The following is a 24319-nucleotide window of genomic DNA, read 5'->3' on the forward strand; positions in this document are numbered from 1 at the left end:
TATCAGCAATAACATGAAGAAATCATTTTCTGTGTGGCTTTGAGTCTCTCACATCAGTGTGGAGGACTTTTAGTCCGCTCTTCTTTACAGCGTTGATTCAGTTTGCAGAATGTCTGCCAGACAGGTGGCCTCACATTTGACTCTAGAACACTTTGGCATACAGAGGAGTCCATGTTCGACTCAGTGACTACAAGGTGCTCATGTCATGTGGCTGCAAAAAGCCCCTCTCATCACCCCTCCTCTATCCTGCCCGACAGTTGGTATGAGGTGCTTGTGCTGATATGCTGTTGGGATTTTTCAGACATGGTGCTGCGCAGCAAAACATCTCCACTTTGGTCTCATCAGTTCAAAGGACATTCCAGAAGTCTTGTGGTTTCTGATTTACAAACTGTGATTTTTAGAGAGAAAAATCACAGTTAGGCCTCCGTTCCAAACAAGCAATACTTCTTCAGTCTTTTTCTGATCATGCTGTCCTGAACTTGTTAACTGAGGTCAGCAGAGTCTGAGATGTAGTTCCTTTTTTGCAGTTCCTCTGAGCATTGTTTTACTTTGGGTTGCCAAAAATACCATGTTTACTTAACCCGAACAGACAAACTAGCTTCTTTAATAGCAGACGTCTGCTTAAACTTGTCCACCTATATCACAAAATGACTGCATTTCCATTGAAATCTGCAGCTGTTCTCACTGTGAGCTGTATTATGCTCCAACCCAACAACAAAAAGTTCGACAGGCAGAATTTACCAACTTACTAAAGGAGACGGGGGACTATCAATGGTAAGGCTGAAAAAAGAAAAACAACATCTAAAAGTTAATGAGTGAAGTTCACGCTGGAGGACAAGACAAGAAAGTTTGGGAACAAACGTTATAAAGTTTCTGTATCAGTGAGAAGACATTTAATCCTGACTCTAATGAGAGCAGGCTCTTGCTTTCAACCTAATTTTTCCTACTCTTTAAATACATCAACTTATGGCTCGACCACTTTAATGAAGCCGAGCTGGACAGTTTTGATCTGAGAATATTGCTGAGTTGGGCCTCCTTAATATGAACCTCAATCTCACTGCTAGCCTCTCTGTTAATTGAATTCTTTCCGACCTATTTTTAGCATTTACCCACACGGGGAAAAAAGCAGATAGTTTAAATCAGATATCCTCGACCTAAACCGCTCTTTTTTTCTTTGCCATGTAGCAGCTTCAGTAGTGAGCCTTTAATCCCTGACTCGGTAGCTTGCAGCAGTTGTTCCAGATGATTGATTTATCTGTTTGTAGTCGTCATGTACACACGGTGACTGAACAGTGATTAGTTTGGAACATGTGCGTGTGCTTCTGTGTGGGAAAGTTAACCGAGTTTGTCTCTGATAGGTGGAAATGACAGGGTAATTTCCTGCACTGGTGTGGAAGTGTGTGCGTCTAAGTGGCTGCGTTAACAGCTTCTCATGTCAGCACTCATTCAGCTAATGGCTTAGCACAGGTCTGATGGTGGGAACCTGGAGATGTGATGGTGCATATTCAGAGGAGGAAAAGGTCAGCATGGCTAAAACTATTAAAAAAATATCTTTCATTGAAAGATGGAGAGATGAAGGCAGGAGAACAGCAACAAAAATTAAAACAAGAATGAGGACAAACGATTGCTCTGCTGCTAAGGAGAAAGGATGAAAGTAAGGCAACTGATGGTGGAGAGGGGAAAAAACGGAGGAATAATATTTAGTTAGGAAGCGGTGTGTGGGTCTGACAGTGGTGCTGACACAAGAGATTCAGAAAGCACTCTTCCTGCTAGCTTAGCAGATGAGAGAGAAAAAGGGAGAGGATGGAAAATATACCGAGACAGAAAGAGGACTGGAAGTAGAGAGAAGAACGGGAATTGAGACAGAAGGGAGATCGAGAAATGAACCTAGTTTTAAACACTGATTTCCCTCCTGTGATAAAACGCTTTGTCAACACAGGTGAGTTTATATTTCTTTATTTCTGAAATCGTCACATCAGTAAAGCACCACTGACTTAAACTGAACCAAGAAGCGACAGATGAACGGAACAAGCTTCCTCAGTAGATCACACAACACTGCAGGGCAGCAAAAAGAAGAAGAAGAAAGCAGGGATGGAGGGAGATAAGTAAGCGGTGTGTGTCGTATTGAACTGAGGAGATAATGATATCTGTGTTAGGTGTTTCAGCGATGGATTTGACAGTCAATAGAGTTTAAGATCAAAGGGAAAGAAGAAAGTAAATCCATATCGAGGATTCAAAACACCAGCGCTGACTGCTCAGAGATCTGAAAAGAAGTTTTAAAAACGTTGCGTTTCTTTCAGAAATGAAGTACCCACCATCGCTGGCTTCATCATACCTAAATGTCCCCAAGGGTGGTATTAACATATGATGGGGGATCTTTACAAAAAAGAGCTTTAGGAGCTGCTGTGTGACAGGCAGATACGGAGGAAGAGGCTTCAGTGGTTTCAAGACAGTGAAGGTTCTAGCTTGTTTCTTATCTACAGACTGATGACTTTTTTGTTGCTATGAGTCCTACCAGCTCCATCAAACTGACTGATGCTAACAGAAACTCTCTTGTTCCCTCATAACCCTGCAAGAGTGGCCTTAAGTAGCTGTCGCTTCATTCCCAGGAGCGGACTCCTAATCAGCCCTTTCCAGCATCTCAGGTTTCTGTTGAGGATTGGGGTCCATCGGACTCGGGTGGCGATTGTTTAGTCGATAACAGGGACAGTTTTACAGTTCAGTTACAATAATATAGGCTGTGTATAGCTGTATGTGAGACCAAAACAACAGCAACAGTTGAGTGAAACCTGCTGTTCTTTGTCTTTCTTCTAAGCAAACCAGTCTTCCAAACCGTATTTATCCCAGATTTGGGAAAATCTTCTGTTATAAAAGGTAATTCTGATCTGAGGTTGAAGTTGATTCTGGGTGGTGCTGGACTGGATCAGGCCCACGGAGTCTAAAAGCTTAAGAACCAAGTAAATGGCTGATAGGCTTCAGTCTAGACTGCTCAGGAACCTCCTGGTAACCACAGGTTGCTAGGGGTAAAAAAAAAGAAGAAGAAAAAAAAAAAGGGTCAGGAGACCAGTGGGCAGCCCACTAGCCAGGGAAAAGTACGTATTCCACCAACTGGTTGATGAGTGGTTGCTGGCAGTGATACCACATAAAAGGGTGCTACGCCAAAAACCTTGCTGTGATTTGTTTGGTATCCAGTGGGTTGTCATAGGGTTATGTGACACCTTCTGATAGACACCGACTTGCCCGCAAACACTCGCTGACCACCCACCAAACTTGGAAAATGTTCCACGAGTCCTCAAACCCTCACTCGCCGCCTGCAGAGCGGGGGGTACGTTTTCAAAAGCACAACACAAAAGTCAGCACGCAGGTCGGCATCTTCCATGAAAATGACTGTAATTTACTGGTGATCAAAAGAAGTGATGAGGAAGTTTCTACTGCAGCACCTTCTTTGTGACCAATTTCACCCAGAAACAAGCAGCAGCCAGCGGGTTAGGGAATACTTTTGTCCCTTTTATTATCAAATCAAGTGATTTTCTTTTTTTAATAAAGTTTCGCTTTTGCTCCTCATAACAGATAAAAACTAATGTGCTGTTTAATGGAGCCAAGGCCCAAACACAAAGGCCTGGACACTGGATGGCACAGCCTCCTTGTCCAAGCACCAGCACAAAGCTCTGTACATTTGAAATGTGAAACAATTACACAACGATTTCACCTGAATTTAATCTACAGCACCTATAAATGCATTACGTTTGGTCAAAAACACCAAGTTTAACATCATATTTGATATATTCATCTATATTTCAGTGTGTATGTAAACACACAGTAAGGATTACTTTTCTCACCCAGTACATCAACATTAACAAACCCTGCTGCCACACACCACACTGTTCTCCCTGGTGAAAAGCCCTGAATCAGGTCACAAACAGCGACTTCTTCCTGCAAAGAGTCCCTCTTATTAACTTGATACATATAGTATGTTATATCATGCCAACAGACTGCAGCTAAAGCTAACACATCCCCATTTTAAAACATCTGAATCCTGATGACTAAATGATCATAAATCAGTTTTACGATCAGGAAACTCAATAATATCAGACCACTCTATTCTGCGGTTCCAACATAACCCTATTAACCCATCCTTTATGCAGGTAATAACTGAAGATACACAGTCCTCTTAGGAAGTACAAGATGTGCATTTAATCTCCGTCCAAGTGTTTCATCTGGTTCTGCCGCAGCTTCCACGCTGATGTGACAAAACTCAATTCAGACTTGTCCCGCCTGAGAAGGAAGATTATCATCACGAGTTTACACAAAGCGACTAACAAACGTCAGGCCTTTCTAAGAGTGTGACTTCTTCACTGACGACTTGTGCAAGTCTTTATGAGCTTGTTAATAACAGAAAGCTGCACTGACAAAACCAGATAAGATCATAAACAGAGGAATGCAGCAGAATTAAGGCAGAACTATACCTTTATTTCTTCTCACATATATGTGGCTGCTAATGTTAAACAGAGTTTAGAATAACGAGGTCAGTTCAAACTGTTTTTTTTTCTTTATGACATCAGTCAGAGGCTAACATCCCTGACGGCACACAGCTCTCTCCCACTGCCTCCCAACTTCCAAGGGAGAGCTTCCCATATACAGAGAATGCACTGAGGGGCTGCACCAAGGCCATTGTGAGATACTATAAGGATTATTTTCAAGTGTGAAGCACAGCAGTAAGCATGCATTACAAGTCTGCTTTAAATAACACGGACACACAGACACAGCAGTAGCAGGCAGAGCACCTTCATTAGAATAACCAGCAGAAATTGTTTGTTGTCCTTCAGAAAACTCAAATCTTGAAAAGATCACTAGAGGTCAAATACAGCTTAAGAGTGGCCAAAATTCAGGCAAAGTATTAATTATTAATTAATTAAGAAGGGAGGAAAAACAGACAGGAAGAGGAGGAGGAGGAGAGCAGATGGAAAGGAGTTGCCTGGGTGATTTTTGCCTTGTGAAGTGTGATGGGGAGACGATGAGGCAAAGACAGGGAGAGGGAGGGAGAGGAAATACAGGGAGGAGTAGGAAGGTGGGGATGGTGTGAACCACAACAACAAACAACAGACGAGCAGAAGCAGACAGATGGGATGGAGTAAAATGACAGAAGACGTGTGAGCACAGACTCACAAACACATGTGAGCACGCATAGAAATACACAGATAATGCATGAGCACACACATACACACAGGGGGATTTTACATGCGATGCTGCCAGTGGCCCAGATGGTGTATTGGTAGTTGTAGTGGCAGCCTCGACACAGGCCCTATTAATAGAAAGAGTCGCTCCGTCCAGAGCCAGGAACAAGCTGCACGCCTCCAACTGTTAAATCTGAGCAGAGGAGACTGACGGGGTTAGACGAGATTAGAGCGAGCAGCTCCCGAGCAAAGTCACAACTCAGGTCCTTTGGAGTGAAACGGCTTTAAGAGTGTCTGACGAGGCAGCGCTACAGCTGTGCAAATACAGCTAATCCTCCGGATAACAATGATAACGTGACAACATTTCACCCAGGTGACTTCAGGATATTCTTTCCTCGAGATTACGACGAGCGATCTGTGTGACAAATGTGCTATGATCAAGTCGTCCCGACAACGAGTGTGAACTGCGCGTGGAGCGAATGCTGCTCCGAAACAGCTGGACGATAAATCCCGATGAGGCTGATTGATGGACGCCAGCACAGTGAAAATGGCTGGCACCATGAAACACCTTTCAGTAAATTTCCTCAAGTGTGAAATAAAAGCACCCAAAAAAACCCCTTTAATTAATTTAAAACAAACCCAACAAAGTCACAGCACACTTCCTCCGTGCTGCTGCAGTTAAACCTGCACTTCTTTCTGAACTTCCCTCTCCCTTTATGATGAAAATAGTCTTTAGATGACCTCTGCAGGTAGTCGCTCTTATCTGCTGTACCTTCTCTGGAGTGGTCGATAACTCGGTGTGCCTTAAAATTATATGCTTTGCAGGAGTGCCTCGGGACTCTAAAGGGTTGAGAAGCGCTGGAATTGATTGTGTCAGTTGCTGAGAGGTTAAAGGAAAGTAAGCTAATAAGAGGGCTCAGAGCCAAAAGGCTCAGACCTGCAACACTTAAGAGCCAGTCAGAGTCAGTCCAAAGCTGTTACCATAACAGGGAGGACACAGCAGCAGCAGGCGAGGAGGCTGAAGGATGGCCTCCTACACATCATGACTCCTCTATTCAACAATATTCTTTACAGTGTATTCATAGATTCAGCTCTGTTCACTCTGTCAGAATCATCTCACTACTAACAATGATAACAGAAGTTAACTACGGTATTTAGCAGTTTTCTTCCAGCTTGGTAAGATCTGTTTGAATGCTCAAATTTAAAAGATTGCACATTAAAGAAACCCAGTAATGCCTCAATCACACTGGAGGAAAAACAGGATGACAACCTCTGACTAGAAAAACATCTATGGGGTTGCCCGATTGTGGTGACCAACTAATTTAGTGTGTACCACCCTCTCTGGGGTCAGACGACGATAAACTGGTGGACGGCAACTTGTCTCCAAACTCACACCAGCTCCAGTCACTCTCACGTGGATTTGGAAAGGTCTGCAAATAATTACCGTCTAATTTATGAACGACTGTCAGAGCACTGCAATCAATATGAGTCAGTCTGATGAGTGTAACCTATCTCTCTGAAATAAATGACTTGGCTTAACCGGTTGTATTCTGGTTATATTCTGATTTAGAAGCAATGTTACCCATGTCACGTTGCAGCTACATTGCTGCCCTGCAGCAACTATCTGTGGAGGAGTTTTAGATGTATGAGGTTCTGCCTGGACTCTGAGTGCAAGCAGGTAATGTGAACGTCCGTGTATCAAAGTAAATCAGCGATCTTTGCCATTTTATCACAAACAGATTCCATGTAAATACTAACTTAACCAACTGAGTTTAACTGCAGACTAATTCCATCTCAATGCAGCTTTGTCTACATCTTGATCCAACAAAGTCTCTTTGAGGACAGCAGCTGACTGTGAGTGGTCACAGACTTGGTCCCTGCTTTCGAGCAACCATTTCAGAGTCTGCAAGTTCATTGCATACGTTTGTGCCGTGGTCTGCAACCACTGCTTTTAAAATCAGCCTCATAGACACACATTAACAGTCTTAAAAGGTGCTAGATGTATATGAATTTTATTTTGAAAGATCATCAAGTAGCTATGGCTGTGACTTTTACTGTTCTGCTACCTACACACTGTCTAGGTCACGCTCAGATCCTGGATATAATATGTACCAGTTATAACAATGCACCTTTAAACAATAAAAAATACTGGAAGCATTTGTTTCTGAAGTCATCTTCGGGTTTGAAGTGTTACAAAAGGTCTATGTGACAGAGCGAGCAAGCTGCACACACCCACTCAGTCGCAAGAAACAAGTCAGAAGGTTAGTAAAGTGTTAAGCTTTTGTTCCCAGCAAAGCCAAAAGTTATATAATAAAAAGATGGAAAAGGTTTAGTTCAGTCTGGCTCTGCCCGGACAGTCAGGCAGAGGAGGCTTTACCGGCTGCAGGCTGCGGGCCGTTGTTACTGGGTGTGGCCTTATTCCCAAACACAGCATCGAAATCTACGGTCATGGCGGGGCCGCTCTGCTGCAGAGGTTGGCTGTCCAGTCCTGAGGAATGCAATTAAATATGACTGATTAAAGCACCGTTTGTGCTATTTAGGCTGCGCGAGATAGCAGCTGGAGACGCTTTATCGGGCACACTTTTACAAAGGAAACAGCTGTACATACATCCATCCATCAGACAGGCCCAAAGTCACAGCTTTGCTTTAAGTAAGGATTCCAGCACCTCCTGCTTAACTAATCCCATTAGATTAGGAGCACGGACGCTACAGTCCCCAGTGTACTGCTATTGTTGTTGCTCGATGACTCGGGATTCTGCGCAGGCTGTCGGGGACGTCAGCCTTTCATGGGAGAGTTAAGCCAGTGCACGAGGAAATCCACTGACGCACCTTTTTGTCTTTCCGCATCCCCGACTGGGATTAGGAGCTCGAAGCCTCGGGGGAACGGGCGTCTTTGTGGGATCCACAAAAAGAGTATACGCCCCAAAAACGTCACCATAAAGCACAGATATGCAATTATCTGCATGTAAAATGTTGCTCTTACAACATTCAGAAAAAGTGACGTCTTAACAACTAGCATGCTGCTATTTGTGCACCTGTAATTGGCAATTCTGTCACGGCACAAGTTTCCCTGACTAAAACTTTGCGTGTATGTAAAGGAAGACTCTGCCATTTTGGATATAAGCTCATTAATTTCCCAGAGATGCTCCGAGCTGACATCTATACTGTATGAGACACTGGTTTGGTGCTGGCTCAGAAAGCTCATCATTGGGGCCAATCTATTCAGCTATATTACACGTTGTGCTGTCCTTTGATACCATGTTTCTGCAGCAGTGCACCAGCTTTTAAGTCCGTTTTTGTTGTTGTTTGTTTGGCTTTTCGCTTTACCAAAAAAATATGTTGACACCCACTGAAAAGCTCCAACAAAAGCACTTTCTTTCTCTTTCTCATTATGTTTGGTTTTACACTTACTGGGAAGCTTTTAGTGCATCTACAGCAGGGAGAAGGAGCCGTCTTCTACCTGATTGCTATCATCTTCACTTCACCCGTCTCTTGTGTGAGGTGGTGTACTCACAGTAAAACAGAGCAGAGAAAAAACACTAGTGCAATCATGAAAGACTCAAACTGAGCTTGAATGAACCAAAATGGTAATAAATGAAGTGAATACCATTTCTTTTTTGGTACGGTGGTAAAAGTGTGAGTGAGAAAAATCCCTAAAAAGGATCATTCCAGCTGAAAAAGTGGGACAAGTCAGTGCATCCCTTTAATGGGAACGTTACAACTCGTGGTCTCAGCTAGCCACACATTCTCTGTAAAGTTTTCCCCAGCACAACGGGAAGCATATTTCCCTCAAATATTAAAGTACTCTTTTAAAATACATCCTCCGTCTATTGCCCGACTGAAAACCCGATCAGTATCTCGTAATCTTACATCCTCTGACATTTCCTGAAGCAAGTAAGCTTTGTGGTATTTCTGAGAAAAGTACGGGGGACATTTATCTGAGCTTCTGGGTCAGAGTCCCTGATAATGCGAAAGGCTCACATCTGAAGTGAGGAAGTCGCTCTGACTGTAACGTGGCCAAACTCTGCATAATCCTTTATCATAAAGCCTTAAATACGCCGCACTAGCCCAGCTTACAGACGCATCTTTGCGCTACATTTTGATCCGAAGCGGCCGATTGCACCCGCTGAAATGTCGACCTTCTTGGTTTTTTTCCCCTCCACACAAATTTGTTGGGGTGCAGTTTGTTCTCAGCTTTTCAGCCTCAAACAAACAAACAACAAGGAGACGCTGTGCGAGTCTCACTTCTGTACTGAGCAGCAGAGATTGGAACGCAACACAAGACGCCGACTGGGTCACGCAACATTAGCCCCTGAAGAAAACACGATGACGGTGGTGGATGGATGGTTTCCATGACGAATGGTCAGATAGATGGATGGACACAGGTGCTCGAGTGGCAGCCAGAGGGGATATTACAGAAATAAATTAACTTGTGTAAGTCTGATTATACGCATGTCTGCGTCCCTGCTGGTGCATTTATTTTTTTATATATATAAATATATATAAAAATAAATGAAAACGTGTATGTATGCAGGTAACGTACCTCCCCAGGCACTATTGGCGTTGGAGATGGAAGGAGTGCTCTGCACAGCAGGGATGAAGGCCGGCTGAAGATCAAACAGGTCACTGTTCAGATTGGGCACACTGAGGAGAGAAAAGCAGAGAGGAAAGCCACAGAAGAGGCGAGCAGAAAAAAAAAAAGAAGAAAAAGAGGGTGAAAGAAATGAGGATGAGTCGAGAGGGAGGAGGGGGAGAAAAAAGGGGAACAGGAATCGAGTAAGTCAGCGAGAGAACAGAGAGATACGGAAAGACAGATGGAGACGCAGCATTAATATTTAATCAATTGAGCATAAATAGCTAAAGCCACCACTAAAAATGTTCGTTTGTCACAGATAAAGATTAATCCTCCCGCTCTGAAGGGCTGTAAAAACTTCCAGAGAGCAATAAAGCAGTTAGGAGCAGTAAATTCAGAGCGTGCACACTGGGCCTAAATTCTGTTCTGATTATCAAGAATAAATAGTCTTACTTTACCTCCGCTACAGCCGGAGATGAGATACGAGAAGGATGTGTTGTGTTAGATAAGCATTTTTTTTAAAAAATGCACGCTGACAGAAAACAAATATATATTTTTAATCTCTGTTGCACAACAAGAGGAGGTTTGTTACTGTCTTTAAAAAGTTCATTAACATCTTGAAACTTCAGCTGAAAATCTGTATTATAATATAAAGCACCTCCTGTTGAGTTCAAATGGCTGGGCACCAGCACCTAAAACCCACTGCAGCCCTAATATTTCACCCACCGGAGCTGTGAGTAAGAATGTAAATGTCATCATGTCTCCAGAGCAAAGTCTGCGTGATGTTGAATTTCGGGCATGTGAGAACAGTTTAGCTAATTAAGTCTGTCATGTGTCCTGCCTCCTGGCAGCTTCCTTAAGTGTTTCCAGTAGTGAGAACTTGTCTGCAGTGGACTATCTCCTGTAGTAAGAACGTAACAAGGACGATGTCCTGACCGATTCTCCTCATACTGCACCAAGTTCACGAGTGACAGCGTAATGTAGGGTTAGATCACAACATTAGATCTTCACAGCATCACCATCATTCAAATGCATCTTTTTAAGTTTTCTATCAGCTCCTCTTTAACAGTGGTTATCGTCTGTCTGCACACTGCTGACTTCCTATACGGGCTCTGCACTCATACAAACTAAAGAACAGATTTAGTAATGCGTCACGCCAGTGCAAACTGGGTTTAAATGACAAGACTGTATGTAAGAGGCGGGAACTCAACAGTGCTCCCACTGATTTTCACCTAGGATGCCAGGATAAAAATCACGTCAGTCACATGATCACCCTCAAATCAAAGCCAATATGTTTCATGGACTTGACAGAAAACGAATCACTAACTCATTTGTTGCTTGTGCATCACATCCAGATGACAGTCTGAAAAGTAGGGGTGGGTTTTGATAATCGATTTATCGATTAAAATCGATTCTGGCTTGGATAACGTGATATCGATTCATTAAAATCCTGAATCGATTTTTTAATATAAATTTATTTTGCCCGAAATGCCAGATTCTCAGTTTCGACAACCACCAAACAGCTAAAACAGTAAATGAGAGCAGGCACACGGATTCTGCACAAAGACGCAAACACAAAGCGCGGACCCGCGGATCAGAATCAGTGAGATGTCGCCTTTCTCACCCGACGGCACGGACACGGTCGGGGCTGAAAGCCGACAGCTCGCTGATTCTGATGTTTCGGCGGGTCCAAGCTTTGTGTTTACGCCCTTTTTTGCGCTGATTCTAGAGCTGTTAGTTTGATCTCTCTCCAAACAATACTGACTGAACCAGCAGCAAAAGAAGATCCAAACTACGCTTCACATAAACATCGTACACTTCATGCACAGCTCTCTCTCTCTCTCTCTCTCTGTGTACTTCATGAACAGTTTCCCGTCTGGAAATCTGTTTTCTGCAATATTCGCTTGCTTGTTACGCACAAGTCTGTTATTTACAGCGCTGTCGGCCGCTGTTTTTTTCCCTTTTACTTACTTCCGAAAAGAAAACCTAATTTCTGCCGTTCAATACTGAACAAATGTAAACTTTTTAAAATGATGCAAAATGCAAAACGCTTAGTCGTGTCTCTAATAAAACCGCTGTAACTTCAGAGGTAACATTCATATGTTGATTAATGGTTTTCTTTTGTTTTTGATGAACTGCAGAATATTTTTATAAAACCCAGGCCAGGAAAATCACCTTCATGTTGTTCTGTGTTTTATCTTCAGCTACTTTGACACAAAGGTATCTGCTGTGACGCTCACACCTTTGATAAAGTCTGGAAAGTGTCAGCTTCCTTTTTATAGATACAAAAATATGTAAATGTACTGATCTGAATTATAATATTTCTGACTGTCTGAGGCAAAATTTCCCAGATTCAAATCGAATTGAATCGAATCGATTCTAGACATCAGTGACGATACCCAGCCGTACTGAAAAGTAGCTGCCTACTAACACAGGAGGAAACAATGTAACTGAACGGACCAATCACAAGTGTTGCAGACTGTGCTGATGTAACGTGGAGTTACATTTCTCCGGGTGAACGTCAGGCTGTAGCGTAAGGTTTTAGATGAGTTACAAAGTAACTCCTGTCTACGTCTAACACAGTGCATTGGTGTTAGAGCTACACTGTAGCTGGTCAGTGGTGCTGTATCAGTTACCATATTACCAAGTGGGTTTCATTTAAGAACTCTATGTGCTGCTCTTGTCTCAAAACCTGCTGCTTGCAGCATGAAGTCAGATCTCTGCTGCACACAGGACGGTGGTAAAATGCAAATTCCTCACCGACCTGTTCAGTAACGTGCACACCTGTGCTCGTTACTGAACATCTTTACAAAGCGCTGCATATTTAAGCTAATGGCTCCTTTTCAGTGTGATGAGTATGACTGTGTGCGGGAGGTGTTTGGCTGTGCAGCGTGCTCACCTGTTGGTGGACAGCGTGGAGCTGAAAAACTCCGGGGTCTGCGTGACGTGGTTGTTGTTGTTGGCGCTGCCTATCGACTGGCTGCTGGGGGAGGCAGAGGGTGGAGTCTGCATGCTGATCTCCTTCAGGCGCTGGTCCTGGAAGGAGAACACACAGCCGGGAGTGTGAAAAACAGCACAATGTGACCAGGAAGGCAACACTTAAACAGCCATTTCCCACAGAAATAAACAAGAGGCTCTTTTCCAACAAGCTCCGATCCGGGGGAAGTGACACACTGTGCACTTGAAGAAAAATACACATTTCCACAGAGGAAAGTACCACCCTAAACCTCCGCAGTTATATAGCTTTGTGTTGCTGTTTTTGATTCAGGCATCTAATCTCACAAATGAATGACGTGACGCAAGGATGAGCAAGAGAAAATACACAGGAGAAAGTACGCTTTGGGGATCTACAGAGTCACTTCTTGGCTTTAAAAGCCAGGCCAAATGAATTCCCAGCCTCAGATTATTGTGCAGTTTCGCCTGCCAAGGCTGCCGTGTTGTTTTTGATTCAGCGCACACAACAATACAATGACAGGCTATTAGTGTAAAGTACTTTAAAACTAATTGTTTCCAGCAAATTCTTTTTTGTTGCGATGCTAAAAAGTCCGGCAGCGCTTGACCCCGAGACTCAGGTGCTGCTGAAACGCTGAATGCGGATCTCTCTGGTGACAGAAACACCGACATCAGCAGAGTCCAACCAAACTGGAGAAAACAATAACAGGTTTAGAATTTTGTGCCTTTTCCGCTGATTCGGGAAGATGAATTCAAACGCATGTGAAGCCTGAGCTGCGCACGCCTTTACATTTAGCTGAAACAGGAGTAAAAAAGCCTGCCGTCAGGTTATGAAACACATCTGGATAATGCAGTTTTAAATAATTTATTCATCAAATCATCATCAAAGCACTCTGAAGGTGTTCCTGCAGCTCTAGAGACTCTTAACTCTTGCATTAATATAAAGATTTTGCATCAGGATCAGCTCGACGGAAGACGTCCAACTGTCAAGCAACTCTGTTCTCAGTCATCTGTGTTAAAATTTAAAACACATGATAATAAAAATAACTAATATCGGTTTCTCCATGCGAGTCACAGAAGACGCTGAAGCTTCGAGTGCCGTTTTCAGCGACCACATCGCTCGCTTTTGTCATTCTCGCTGTTGTTATTGCCTGTTTCTCGTCTCACACTCGTGTCCTTCCCCTGATTCGCTGTGGCAATGAACTCATTTCTCCACAGGGATCGATGCACATATGTCCATATACTTTATTGATAGTGCGTGTTTAAAGAAAAAAGAAAAAGGAAAAAGAAAGGAAACAACAGCTCTGACCAAAGTGCTGCCAGTTAAAAGAAAGCAATAAATAGAATGAATAGAATAGCCCTTTATTGTCATTGTACATGTACAATGAAACTGTGGGTGCTCAACACCAACTGTGCAGGAAGAAATATAAATAGTAGACAGCAGGAGAAATACATACAAAAATAAGAGAAAGGCACACGTTAGAGAATAAGTGGCAAAAAATAAATCACGTCTTAAAACAAGAAGGAAAACTAAAGTGCAAAACTAGAAATAAAATGGACAATAAAAATAATAATAAGTCAAAAAAAAGAGAATGAAAGTGGCCAGAAACTGACTTGAACCAACACTTTTTACACACTGTGAGGGATCACTGCCTTACTGTCATGGTTTTGCTTGCATAATGACAATAAAACGTCTTGAATGTTTAAGCTTTCAGGTGCTTGTCCAGGCATTTTCACTTCAGCCTGAACTTTCAATGTATGCAAATGTTCTACTGCACTTTACAACCTCGTCCACCTTTCAGGGATTTTGGACTTTGAGCGGATTAATAGGCAGAAGCTCGCGCTGCTGCTGCGCCGGCCTCAGCCAGGCCGAGTCCTCTTCATCGTTATTCTGACAGTGCAGCGAGGAACAAATGGGAACTGCTGTTATTGTTTTGGCTGAGGTCCCAGCTGGACAGTAGCTGAGCGTGAGTGCATGTGTCCATATGGACACCAGAGAGCGCAGACAGCTGGACTAGAGTATTTGGACGACCCCCGCTAACCCCAGAGCTCGTTCTCTCGCTTTTCAGCTCCTCTTCTTTACTCTGTTCTGCTCTCGCTCTCACTTTATCTCCCCTCTCCTTTCTTACTAAACCCAAAAGGTAATCGGTGGACCCTGGCAGAAATGGGGGGCAACCAAAGGCACGGAGTAAACAGCGTGCTAAAATCCAATCAAGCACGTGTGCGTGAGCGCACACCTAGGCGCGCTGGCTGGCTGGCAACACACAGACGAGTGTAATCTGCCAGGATACACACAAAGCTCACAGAGATCCCAGTAACACTGGGAGACACGTACTGTATCTTTTCTGCCAGGATGTAAGCACGCTTAACATGCGCACACACACTGAGTCGCTGTGTTGTAGCTTCACTGCTCCTACTCAATTACAGTTTGCTGTAAGGCAGGACTCCCAGGGCTGGAGCAAGAAACGTCAACACATTTTACACTTGACTTTTCTATTGCTCACTTCGCCACTGAGACTGCTGGCCTTTATCCTCGACTGGGAGTTCAGAACTCGCCAAAGTTACTCGACAATCTTTCAGCAGCAACGCAACAACAACACAGCCGGTCTTCTACCGGTAAAGCAAAGTGGAGCAGTATGGATTTTATTTCTCCTCCCCACTTGTAAGTGCTTAAATGTTGCAGGAGATTTGCAGTAGAGTTTTTCCAGAGACAGGACTGCAGCTACGCTCGTCATGGAGGTGGTTTTTGTGAGGCTATTATTCTTTATTTCCATATAGACAGGCTGGATTATAGGATGGGTTTAAAGAGCTTCAAGCACAGACTTATAACAAGCACTCCGACTCCAGCAATAAAAAGCAACATCCACACCTGATTTACGTTTGCATCACTCCCGACTTCTGTGTCTAAATGACCCGATTTTAATGTCGAGGACCATCACTGGCAACGACAGTGGAGGAGCGTGTGGTGTCTGAGCCCAAGGGTCAGGAATGCTGCCGGAAGCACGCCTGTCCATTTATGAGATTCACTGGGTTTTACACTTGGATTTTGTCCCACTGTATCGAACTTTCAACACAAAGTTCTTGTCTAATGTCCAGAAGCATCCAAGAAAAACATTCAGCGACTTCATGTGGCCTGTGCCATCTTTTTCTGTGACTTCTTCCTTCTCTTCAAAGTGAACATCAGGTTCAGGGTGGCTTATTGCACAAGTTTAACATAGTCATGACTTTCAAGGGGGGAGGAGCTAAAATCAGGTATGGTTTTTTTGAGCATGTGTAGATGTAATAGGTTTCACGCTCTGTGTCACACAGCTCGTCTGCTCTTGGCCTGCATGAGGTCAAAGAGAAAGGATGAGCTCCAACCATCTGCTGTTCAATGACAACAGAACAACCAAAGTTTCATCAAAACTCAGAGTGAGAACGATGAGCATCATTTTAAACTGTGGGAATCATGCAAAGCTGCTCTAATACAGTTCAATACAAATGAGCATTCAACACTGAACACTACGACATTATCTGCGCTATATATCTCTATCTCTCTATATCTATATATATCTCTATATCTCTCTCCATCTATATCTATATAGATATATAGATATATAGATAAATATATAAATAAATAAAAATAAAAGCCCGCACTGATTTCATTCATCGAAGGCTGCTGAACGACTGAAGCATTGCTGAATATGTGGGAAGAAATGGCTGTGTCTGGCGGGAGCTGCACGAAATCGAATAAATTGAATCAAGTGATGCCACTTGAAGAGTCTCTTGAAAGGGGAGACGGCAGTAACTACTTGACCTGCTGCTGCTGGCCTCTCTGCTGCTGCAGCTCTGACTCTGCCCTGCTTTGATCCAGAAACAATTTGGCCAAAAAGAATAAAATTTGTTACCTTGAGCGCCTGCAATCTGGCCTGTTCCTCCTCCAAAGCCTGCTGCTTCTCCTTCTCATCCATGCGGCTGAAGGACATGCCGGTGGAGGAGAGAGACGAGACGGCGTTCGACAGGGTGGATGCTCTGCAAACATAAAAGAAAGGGGAGAAAACAGAGGTGGTGTTCAATTTTTCTTTTTGAGGGAGTACTCTCGAGGAGGAACGGTGAAGTTTCATATGATGGAAATGGAAATGACGCAAACTAGAGAAAGGCTGATGCCGCTGACCAATTATAACGTGTCTACCTGGTGTCTGCATTCAGCTCCTTGGTCTTCTTGCCCTCCAGAGAGGCAAGGTGCTGCTCCAAAGCCTCCAGCAGGCTGCTGGGAGCCTGAGAGTCGAGTATGAGGGGAGAAACGGAGGAAATTCAGTCATCCGCTCAACTTGTTTCTCTCACATGCAAAAAAACAAAACCCCCCACCTACACATACAGTAACAGACACAAACAGCACCCAGAGTTAGTTGGTCTCACAGGAAGGTAACAGAGTACATCAGGCTCCAGGAATAGCCAAGGCAACATGCAGAAAACACTCACACTGTTAGCAGGAGACTCAAAGGAGAGACACGACAAAGGAGGAGGTTGAAAAAGAGTGAGTAAGAAGTTGAAGAGGAGAGGCTGCGCCTTATTCTCTTGACTTCCTGAGCACAGAGCGATCATTTCAATGCCGGGCCTTCCCTTTGCTACGTTTGCCTCTTTGTCTTATTCATCTTGCAGTGCCCTCACACCGCGACGTCCTGTCAAACAATGCCAGGCTGTACTCTTTACCTCCGACTTGTCAGTGTGCCTCTGCTGTAGCTTTACTAATTCTCTCTGCATTTATTGCACTTGCAGACTGAGATCATGGCCTCGCTTGTTTTTCCTAAAAACAAGCGAGGCTAGGAGTGTTTAAAGAGCCTTTTGTTGTACAACGACACCAGGCAGCAGCGCTAAATTTGAGCTGTTGTGTACCAGTTAGCGAGTGGGTTACTTGGGGACTGTTGCTATGCTACTACAGATAAAACAGTTCGGCTGCAGCTTCGAGTTCAACTCCAATTGTTTGACACTGCACAACAGGATGTCTTCTGCACTTGTTAGGTGCCTCATTAATGCCAAAAAAGACCACAGCAAAACAGCAAGGCGACAGTGAGCCAGGCAGCCGCACTATCGCTGCATAATCAATGGTTTTTAAGAGCTACGGAGGACCACGAGTGCCAAAATTAGAAATAATTACGTTATATTAAACGGGACATAAAAATTAAACAAAATCAATTAAATGACATCAACTGATTCAACATAGCTTTGCATTATTTAGCTTTACTTCATTTCCTATTTTAAAGTATTTCCCTTAATAAATGATGTATTTGTTATTGCTCTGATGCTTCTTTAGGTATTTCTGATTTACACAAATAAGTAGACTGTAATTCAAAGTGTGTTTCTTTGTCTGCTAAAAAAAAATTGAGACCAACAGCTAAACAAGATAAAGACGATAGATTTCTGGAAAAAGCAAGTATCTCTATTGAAATAAATGAATATATATCACATCAAAGTAAACTGGGATGGAAAATACAACCAGAACTTTTTCAAATATAAAAATAAAATTGGCAAATAAATCAATCTGTCACATTTTATTAATGAAATTAATGCCTACAGTATTTTCTTGATGCAATTAATGGCTCATTTACAGTGATGCCCATAACTTGTTGGGAAAAGGCAACATTTTCAGAGTTTTGCGTCTGTACAACACCACGTGGGAGACTTTCAGCTTTAATTCAACGAACAGTTTTGCATAAACTGTTTAGGAAATAGAGGTCAAACTCATGGACATCAACAGATGTTGTGTTTCCTTCACTGAGATGCTCCAACAGGCCCTTACTACAGCTCTCTTTAGCTGCTGCTTGTCTGTAGATCTCCATCTTCAGTTCTGTATCTTGTAACTAAAAAGCCTCTGTGTTGGTTTGACATCAGGTGACTGACTTTTTTTTTTTTGTCCAATTTTTTCTTGGGTTGCTTTGGCAGATTTGGCTTTTGCCCTTTTTGCAGAACTGTGCAGGCCAAGTCTAATTTGGTCTTCTTGTACTTCAGTGTAACCAGTGGATTGCACTTTGTTGTAAACAGTCTGTATTTCATGAAGGTGTCTCTTGATTTTACACTCTGACAATAATACTCATACCTCCTTGAGATTGCTCCCGAGTTGGTTAGATGTTGTGAATTTATTTTTCTTAACCATGGAAATAATTCTGACATCTTTAGTCACATCCTGTGGGGTTTTGGTGGGACTTTTTGGTGTTCCTGAGCTGGCTGGTGCCGTCCCCTTTTTTTAAAAAATGAACCAAATTGTTGATTTTGCCACACTGAAAATTCTCGCCGTTCCTCTCTGGTAGGTTTATTTTAGTATTAGAGCCTAATGACAGCCTCCCTCACTCACACTGTCATCTCTTTGGGCCTTACATTTAAAATTAGTTAAAAGCCTAAAAAATAAAAATTCAACACTTTGAATCAACTTTGGATATTAAGTCTGCTTTATTTTTAGAGAATAACAAGGAACTGTAACTGAAAGTGCCTGTCAGTCAGTTTTAAACCTCTAAAATACGGTAATATGTATAAAAATGGCTGCAATTTTTAAACAGTTAATGCAAAATGTTTGTTAGACCTCTGAAAACCTTCACAGTCAATCACAGACTCAGTGATTTAAAATCTACTGTGGTGGTGTACAGAAGCAAGACTGCAAACAAAATGTGTCACTAGGCCAATAAATTAGAGACCCAAACTCATCATTTCTATAAGTGGGAGTTTCAGTCGTCCATACTTAGCATGCAGCAATTAAAAGAATAGTTCATCTCTCTTTTGGCTTTGGAGAGAGGAGGGGAAATTCTTTCACTGTGAAAATATCACAACGTCATGTCTGCCTCTCCGTCCGCAAGAATGCAAAGTTTGCTGTCAGTACACACACACACACACACACACACACACACACACACACACACACACACACGAGAGGCATTTGGAGGCTGGGCCAGACAGTGGGTTCTTGCCAAACTGTTGCCTGGTTGTTAAAGAAACAGCGACTTGCACAAAGAAAGATCTTTAACTGCCGCAGAGTCTGAATAGGTGAAAAGAAGACTGTGTGTGTGCTTAGTCAATATTAGCTCTGACACACACACTCTCAGAGGGGGGGAAATATCACGAGCATGCCTTGCTCTTAACATAAGATGCTTAGCAGTAATACCTCTGACTTTAGAAAGCACTGAGAAAAAAGCGCTAGTATTAAAAAAAAAAAAAAGAATCCCTGCTTTCTTCTCTCTGACGTTTCCTTTATTTTTTGACAGTGATTACGCAGTAATGCTCGGGTCATTCACTATTAAAGCACCTGCACCATGCGTGTTGAAGAAATGATGTCGTGCATGACAAGTATGAAATAAACAACATCTAAAAAGGAGGAGGACGGAATTTAAATGAGCCGAGCCGAAAGCCGTTGCAGAGATTCTTTTCATGCAGATGAAGACGGAGGGGTGAAGCTTCATTTTCTATTCATGAGGTTTCATGGCCTTTTGCTTGTCGTGCCAAGGCTGTGTGTGTGTGTGCGCGTTTGATAGCGACTGCCACCTGAGGCCGACACACACATATTGCACTGAGTTGACACCAGATCATTCTGCGCTCGAAAAACAGGGGAAGAGCATGCCTTTGAGGGCTTGAGGTGCAAGTGTGTATGGTTGCACACACACATGCTATGAAGACGTTCATGCAGGAGGAGGAGGTTAAGCAGGATTGGGGGGGCGTAGAGTATGCAACCCACCACCTACAATGTATGATCCTTTTGTTTTCTGCGAGAGGAGGGGGAAGAAGAAAAACGTCTGTTTAATGACTACAGTAAACTGTGCAGTTTTACTATGAGTTCAACACCCACACTGTCAGCTCGCATGCTGTTGACTTCCAGCTTCACACTAATGATTTTTTAGTAATGCATAACCAAGGTCGCGATCCAGCAAGCTGTAAAGTTTTACTGTTGTGTGTCAGTGTGTGGGAGACTCCCCCTCCCTTTAGGCAAAAATAGGAAAAAAAATTCGCCCAAGTTTATTTCAACTATGAGCCAAAGTATGCTCAATTTAATAAACTGTCAATCCAATCAGGGCTGCAGCTTATGATTATTTTGTTATGGATGAATCTGTCAGCCAAGGACACACCAATTGATAACTCGCCTCTGAGATATGGTGCTGATATTTGAACAGCACCAAACTGAGCTGGCTGAGGCATAGCAGAGACTGTGACAGTGACAAAGGAACTAGATGACTCTGGGATCAGTCACATATTGTGGCTGTGTGCTATGAAAGAAGTCGCGGGTGGGTGAAATAGATCTGTCAGAAGCAACTGCTCTATGCCAAGTTAATTTTGACTCATTGTTATATAAAATACCAAAAAGAAATCCCACAACCCAACACTAAGACAGCATCTCTGATTACATGCATCCACATTTAGCCTACACTTGCTACTTTAAAGATACAGTCAGCAGAAAAGAGGATACTGTAATCATAAATATGCATAGAACAGTATGTAATTACTTTTCCAGCAAACTGATGCCTTCTAATAAACGTATAATTCATCTATTAAAAAGCTGGTTTGCAGAAGCCAGCTTGTTCACCAACCATATTTGAATACAGTGGCCGGGAAAGACAAGTCACTGCACATTATTGGCATTTTACGTAAGCAGCTTGAGATCAGCCATGGGACCCTCCTGTCTCCACATCGCTGACAACAAGTTGGCTAAACAACAATAGTTGGTTTTAAACTAACTTTATGCTAGCTAATGTTAGGGTTAAGTGTCAAAAAACACAAAACAAACAAACAAAAACATTCCCTTTGATAAACAGTTTGATTACATTCTCACATCAAATGAGAGTTTATTCACTAAGTGTCTGAGTCCAACAATGTTACATCCACTTCAAAAAAAACCTTCACTAACCCTGGCTAACAGCAGCTAACAGAGGCAAGCAGATGCGCTTGTTGATGGTTCAACATATCCTCAACAACACCATCATTTATATTCTCTACAGTCACAGCAGATGGCTGCCCCTGCTGGAGGTGTCTTCCTGTTCAAAGTAAGTTCTTCTTCGCCACTGTTGCCAACAGAGAAATGTCTGATTGTTGAGGTTTTTTCCCCCTTTACAGCAGATCTCATCCAACTAGTAACTAAAATTAACTGACTGACTGTTGTTGCTCATTAAGAATAATATGATACTGTACAGCAGGTCTGCTAGTTTCGCTGTAAATGCCTTCTGTAGAAAAAACATACACTTTAATAATGCTCTATCACACAGACCAGCAGCGAATCATCACCATTTAGAATCTGAAACAACCAGATAATCATACGTTTGCTATCATTTTGAAAAACAATTAATAGCTTCATTATTTCTCAAAAACAATGTTCTATAGTACACAGCCTGACAGTTTCCGCTTCTCTAATGTGGGGATTTGGGCCTTTTTCCTGTTAAATATTATTGCAACAAACCCAATATTCTCGATTTTTTTGTTTAGTTTTTGCTGTTTGACCAACTAAATGAAGCAATTAACGATGCCACTTACTGCAGTATTTTACACAGATTAATTAAGACAACCAACAGATGGATTGGTAAAGCAATCATTAGCTGCAGCCCTCTTGGTGATCAATTTCACTCCACTGAATCCAAGGACGGGCCTTCTATTTTTAACACATTTAGAACAACAAAGAAGGCAAACAAACACAAACAAACAAACAGAAACAGGTCATTAACGGTATTGAAGTGAATTATAATGTGTGTTTATGGGTAGCAGTGTAACAAAGAAAACAATGTCCTTGATGTTCGATCATAAACCACGGGGAGGATAAAAACAACGCTTCAAGCGATTCCACTGAACTCACAAACAAAAAGGAAAATTTATTCTTGACAATTAGAAAGTGCTGTTGCTGTCCTGTTTTTTTTAAGCCCTTCATTTTTGCAATTAACTTTAATTTAATTGATTCAAGGTCCAAAGCTCATTGTTTGGGGGTTTTAAATCTGCGTCAGGCATGCCGATGGCCCGGAGCGCTTAAGCAGGCCAACTTTAACACAGCTCAGTCTGGTTTTTTTTGGGGGTTTTTTTAAAAATTTTTTTATCTGTAACGAGTATTTAGAAGTGAAAGGGAAAGCAGGAAAGCAAAATCAATTATACCAGAAGGGAGTTGCCTGGATTCAAACAGTAAATTCAGGTTAGCTTTCTTTTAAAGAAACAAAAAAGGAGTAGGGTGGAGAGTGAAAAGGAAGTAAACAACTGGTCAGGAGGGAGAAACAGGCATAGGCAGGGGTGAAATAAAGTGTGAGTCAGTGGATGAAAGCACAGAGAGAGCAGCGAGATAAGAAGTAGTGCTGCAGGAGAGACTCTTTGGGGGGGAAAAAGGTGAGAAGGTTGGAATTAGAGAGGTGGACGGTGAGATGTACACTGACCTGTGAGAGATCTGGGATGTCACCCTGATCTATTCCAACTTGCTGTCGTCAAAAACAAAATTTACAAAAGGAAAAAAAAGAAAAAAGGAAGGGGTCGGGGGTGGGATAAAATGGAGAAGGAAGCATAAAGAGGAGGGCGGGGTCCATTTGGTGAAAATAAAAGGATGAGAAAAGAAAAACAAAACAAAACAGGGGAATCATTACTTCATGCAGCGGCAGTGTCAACAAAAACAGAAATAAACATGAAAAAGTTTGACATCTCAACAGTGAATGACAACAATGACTGCACAGTGATAAACATGTCTGACCGATGAGGGAGAGCAGGCATGAAGGATGGCGTGATAACTCTGAAAACACTCATAAAGGACGCCATAACCTGCACCAAAACCATCTCCAAAACACTAGGACACGACATAAACAAGCTTATTTTCCCCTCTTTCAAACCTGTTGTCAAACTCACCTTCAGGCTTTACCAACAGGAAATATGAGTAACATTTAATCCTGTTACTTGAAGATCGTTTGAGTCAATGAAGAAAAATGTACAGCCTCTTTAAATTATTAGACCAGGATAGCATTTAAATAAATGATCTGGTCTGAAGCAAGGTTTAAAAGATTAAAATACACCCTCAGATGAACAGCAACAATATTGTGTAGTTAATTTAAAAACAAAAAAACCTACTTATGCTGCTTCTGCATTGTAAGTAAGTGGACTGAGGACAAAAGACATCAGGAATGATCTTAGAGAAACAACTGCTGACAATGATTAAAAGTCAAATCCTGAGCAAAGTCCATCATTCTACACTGAGAATGATAATTAACAACTTTCCCAGCAAACCCACCCCTAGGTGAAAGAAACGGCAAAAACCCAAGAGTTACATCTCAGATCTACAGGCTCAGTTAGCATGTTAAATGTTAAAGTTCATGACAGCACAGTTAGAAAAAGACTGGATAAGTATGGCTTGTTTGGAAGGACTCTCAGGAGAACGTGTCTTCCTTCTAAAAAGAACACGGCAGCATGATTTAGGTTTCCATAACTGCATCTAAACAGACCACAAGATTTGCTGAAGAATGTCCTTTAGACAGACAAGATAAAACTCAGATGTGTGGTTGTAATTCACAGCTCGACATTTGGAGACAGCCAAACTCAGCATATCAGCACAAACACCTCACACCAACCGTCAGGCACGGCGGAGGAGGGGTGATGAATCTGGGCTTGTTTTGCAGCCACAGGATCTGGGCACGTTGTCATTGGGCTGATC

General features: G+C 42.5%; 1 protein-coding gene across 1 annotated transcript in view; it reads right to left on the bottom strand.

Moving 5' to 3' along the window:
* si:ch211-200p22.4 (phosphatidylinositol-binding clathrin assembly protein) overlaps nt 1-24319 on the bottom strand; it is a gene marked incomplete in the record, with an annotated part of 103543 nt that overhangs the window by 16223 nt on the left and 63001 nt on the right. The window contains 7 exon segments of the mRNA XM_042228350.1: nt 7552-7662; nt 9718-9818; nt 12647-12783; nt 16587-16710; nt 16871-16956; nt 20406-20426; nt 23061-23102. Of these exon segments, the coding sequence (XP_042084284.1) occupies nt 7552-7662; nt 9718-9818; nt 12647-12783; nt 16587-16710; nt 16871-16956; nt 20406-20426; nt 23061-23102 (622 nt within the window).

The sequence above is a fragment of the Haplochromis burtoni genome, unplaced genomic scaffold (genome assembly GCF_018398535.1).
Source record: "Haplochromis burtoni strain Fernald_Lab_line unplaced genomic scaffold, NCSU_Asbu1 Contig_319, whole genome shotgun sequence".
Classification (NCBI taxonomy): Eukaryota; Metazoa; Chordata; class Actinopteri; order Cichliformes; family Cichlidae; genus Haplochromis; species Haplochromis burtoni.